The sequence below is a fragment of the Merops nubicus genome, unplaced genomic scaffold (genome assembly GCF_000691845.1).
Source record: "Merops nubicus isolate BGI_N331 unplaced genomic scaffold, ASM69184v1 scaffold28011, whole genome shotgun sequence".
NCBI classification, from domain to species: Eukaryota; Metazoa; Chordata; class Aves; order Coraciiformes; family Meropidae; genus Merops; species Merops nubicus.
Genome location: NW_008589402.1, coordinates 1 through 2,425, shown reverse-complemented (window position 1 = coordinate 2,425; position 2,425 = coordinate 1). Strand labels below are relative to the sequence as shown.

General features: G+C 60.9%; 1 protein-coding gene across 1 annotated transcript in view; it reads right to left on the bottom strand.

The window, feature by feature from the left end:
- PTCH2 (patched 2) overlaps positions 1–1,120 on the bottom strand; it is a gene marked incomplete at both ends in the record, with an annotated part of 9,370 nt that extends 8,250 nt beyond the window's left edge. Inside the window, 3 exon segments of the mRNA XM_008949599.1 lie at positions 437–528; positions 729–798; positions 931–1,120. Coding sequence (XP_008947847.1) covers positions 437–528; positions 729–798; positions 931–1,120 — 352 coding nt within the window.
- Positions 1,121–2,425: the final 1,305 nt, after the last annotated feature.

Sequence of the window (2,425 nt, the reverse complement as noted above, 5' to 3'; positions counted from 1 at the left end):
CGGTGCGGGGAGCTGGCCGGCAGTCACTCGCCACCCACCCTGGGGACTCCACACAGGAGTGTGGGTGCCTCCTCGCCTTCCTGGCACCCACAAAACGCTGCGGGGGGGCAGCCCCCAGGGACCTGTCTGCGGCATGGCCTCTGTCCCCATCCCTGGTGGGGGTGATGGCATGGCATGGCATGGGTGTGCAGCTCCTGCCCCCACCCTGCAGCAGCACAGCCCTGACCATGATGCTGAGGCCAAGCAGATAAGGACAGGGACCTCTCCCCTGTGTGTTGAGGCAGCAGACGAGCAAAAGTAGCGGGACCATCCTGGGACTCAGTAAGACAAGCAGCAGCACCAGGGGAGCAGCAAGGCCAAGCTGCACGGGGAGGTCAAGCACAGCCCCTTGACAGCCCCCCAGCCCCTGCTCCCGCCCACTGGTCCCCACACTCACGGGAGGTAGGCTGAGCCTCCCTGCAGCTTGGAGCCTTCCCAGAAGCAGTCCAGTGGCGTTAGGATCACACAGGGGAACAGCTTCTCTATCATCTGTGGGAGGAGGAGATGTGAGGGGTCAGGTGAGGATGGGTCAGCCTCCCCTGCTCCTCCCCCAGCCCTGCTGGGCTTCCCATCCTGCGCCCTCCCACATGGAACTGGCGGTGCCTGGGGCTGGCAAGCCCCAACCCCACCACAGCCCATACACTGCATGTTTCTTGGGGGCCTGATCCCCAAGAATGCCCAGCACTTACCCGCTCAATCATGCCATTCTCAATAATGGGGACACCTGACTTGTAGCAGATCTTGTTCAAATCCCACGATCTGGAAAAGCAGAAGGAGGAGCTGAGGATGGGCTTTATCCCCCAGGGGACATGTCAAGGGGGGATGGGGACACAGAATATACGGCAAGGGTGTCTGTCCACCCATGTCCTCCCCGTCTGGAGCGGGACTCACTTTCCGTACAGTGAGACTTGGACTTTGCTGGCGGCCAGGGCCGCCTCGAGGTGGAGCTGCAGGGCCTCCTGTGTCAGGATGTTCTCCCCATCCCTCTTCGGGGTCTGGATCAACATTTGGTTGGTGTAGACAGATTCCTCACCCAGCTTCTCCTTAGTGTAGCGCAGCTCCTGGCTCACCCGGCTGCCCGCTGCGGAAGGGAACACGGCATGCTCTGTCAGCACCACGGCTGGCAGAGCCCACATCCCACCAACCTGCCTTGCCCATCAGGATGCCCAGGGAAAGGGATGGGCAGGAGCAAGGCCCTGCAGCACCAGATGGTGCTATGTTAACCCACAACTTCCTATGGGGTTCCCCAACTGCGGCATCTACTAGGTGCTTGCACCCAGGGAACCCAAGCAGGGAGCAACCTAGCCCACACTGGACCAGGCATCCCCCTTCCCAGCAGCATAGACTTTTCTAGCCCCAGAATGCCTCATGGGCTTTGCTTTCTGTGGAAAAATCCCAGGGACAGACGGGTGGTGAAGCAGATGGGACACATCCTGCCCACTCCCATCCACGCACTGCAGCAAGTGCTGCAGATGCCCAACATAAAGGGCAAGTGCAGCTGTAGACAACCCATCCTGCCCGGCTGCTCCCTGGCACCCCAACACAGGCAGCATTTTGGACAGAGAGGGGTCTGGGGCGAGGGAAGGGGCATGGTGCTGGGGAGCTCCCTGGGGACCCCTCTCCTCCCACTGAGGCTCTGGGACCCATCCCCGACAGCAGCAGGGCTGAGGTTTCTGGGAGAAGCCACCGACTTCATCTGTGGCTGCCTTAGCGCAGAAGAGAAATCCCCTCCCGGCCATTGTGGCTGGGGCCAAGTGCCAGCTCTCCGTGGCCTTTTGCGTGATGGAGCTCCATCCCAGGGACAGCCTTCCCTATTCCCATCAAATGAGGGGCTCCCATTCCTTCTGGCACAGCAAAGTGGGACTAACACAGCTCAGAGGAGGGTGGGAGGCTGATCCCGAGACACTCCCAAAATGCAACATCCAGCCACCCTGTATCCATCCCCCTGCCTGTGGGGCAGGGGAGAGGGGAATGCTGCATGTAGCCCCCAGCCCAGGGATACCACAGGGTGCCTGGCATCAGGGCACACCCCAGGGCAGCTCTGTTCCTGCCCAGCCCTGGCTGCTGAGGAAAGTGGGGGGGTATCAGGATTCATCCATGCTGGGACGCTGCCTCAGCCAGAGGCGGGGGCCCCGGCAGGCCTGGCCCCTCGCCAGCACTGAGGAGGCCAGAGCAAGACCACAAATAAGGAGCAGAATCTTCCCTTTTAATGACTTATTATATGGGTTGGTGTTTTTTTGGTTTTTTTTCCCCTGCTTTTTGGAAACAGGGAGGGGGGGAAGTGTCTTTATTGTTCCTGACTGGGCCGGGGAGCAGCTGGTGTCCATCAGATGCCAGTTGGGATAGAGGTTGTGCCAGGGCTGTGGAAGCAGGGGGAGGGGGGGGA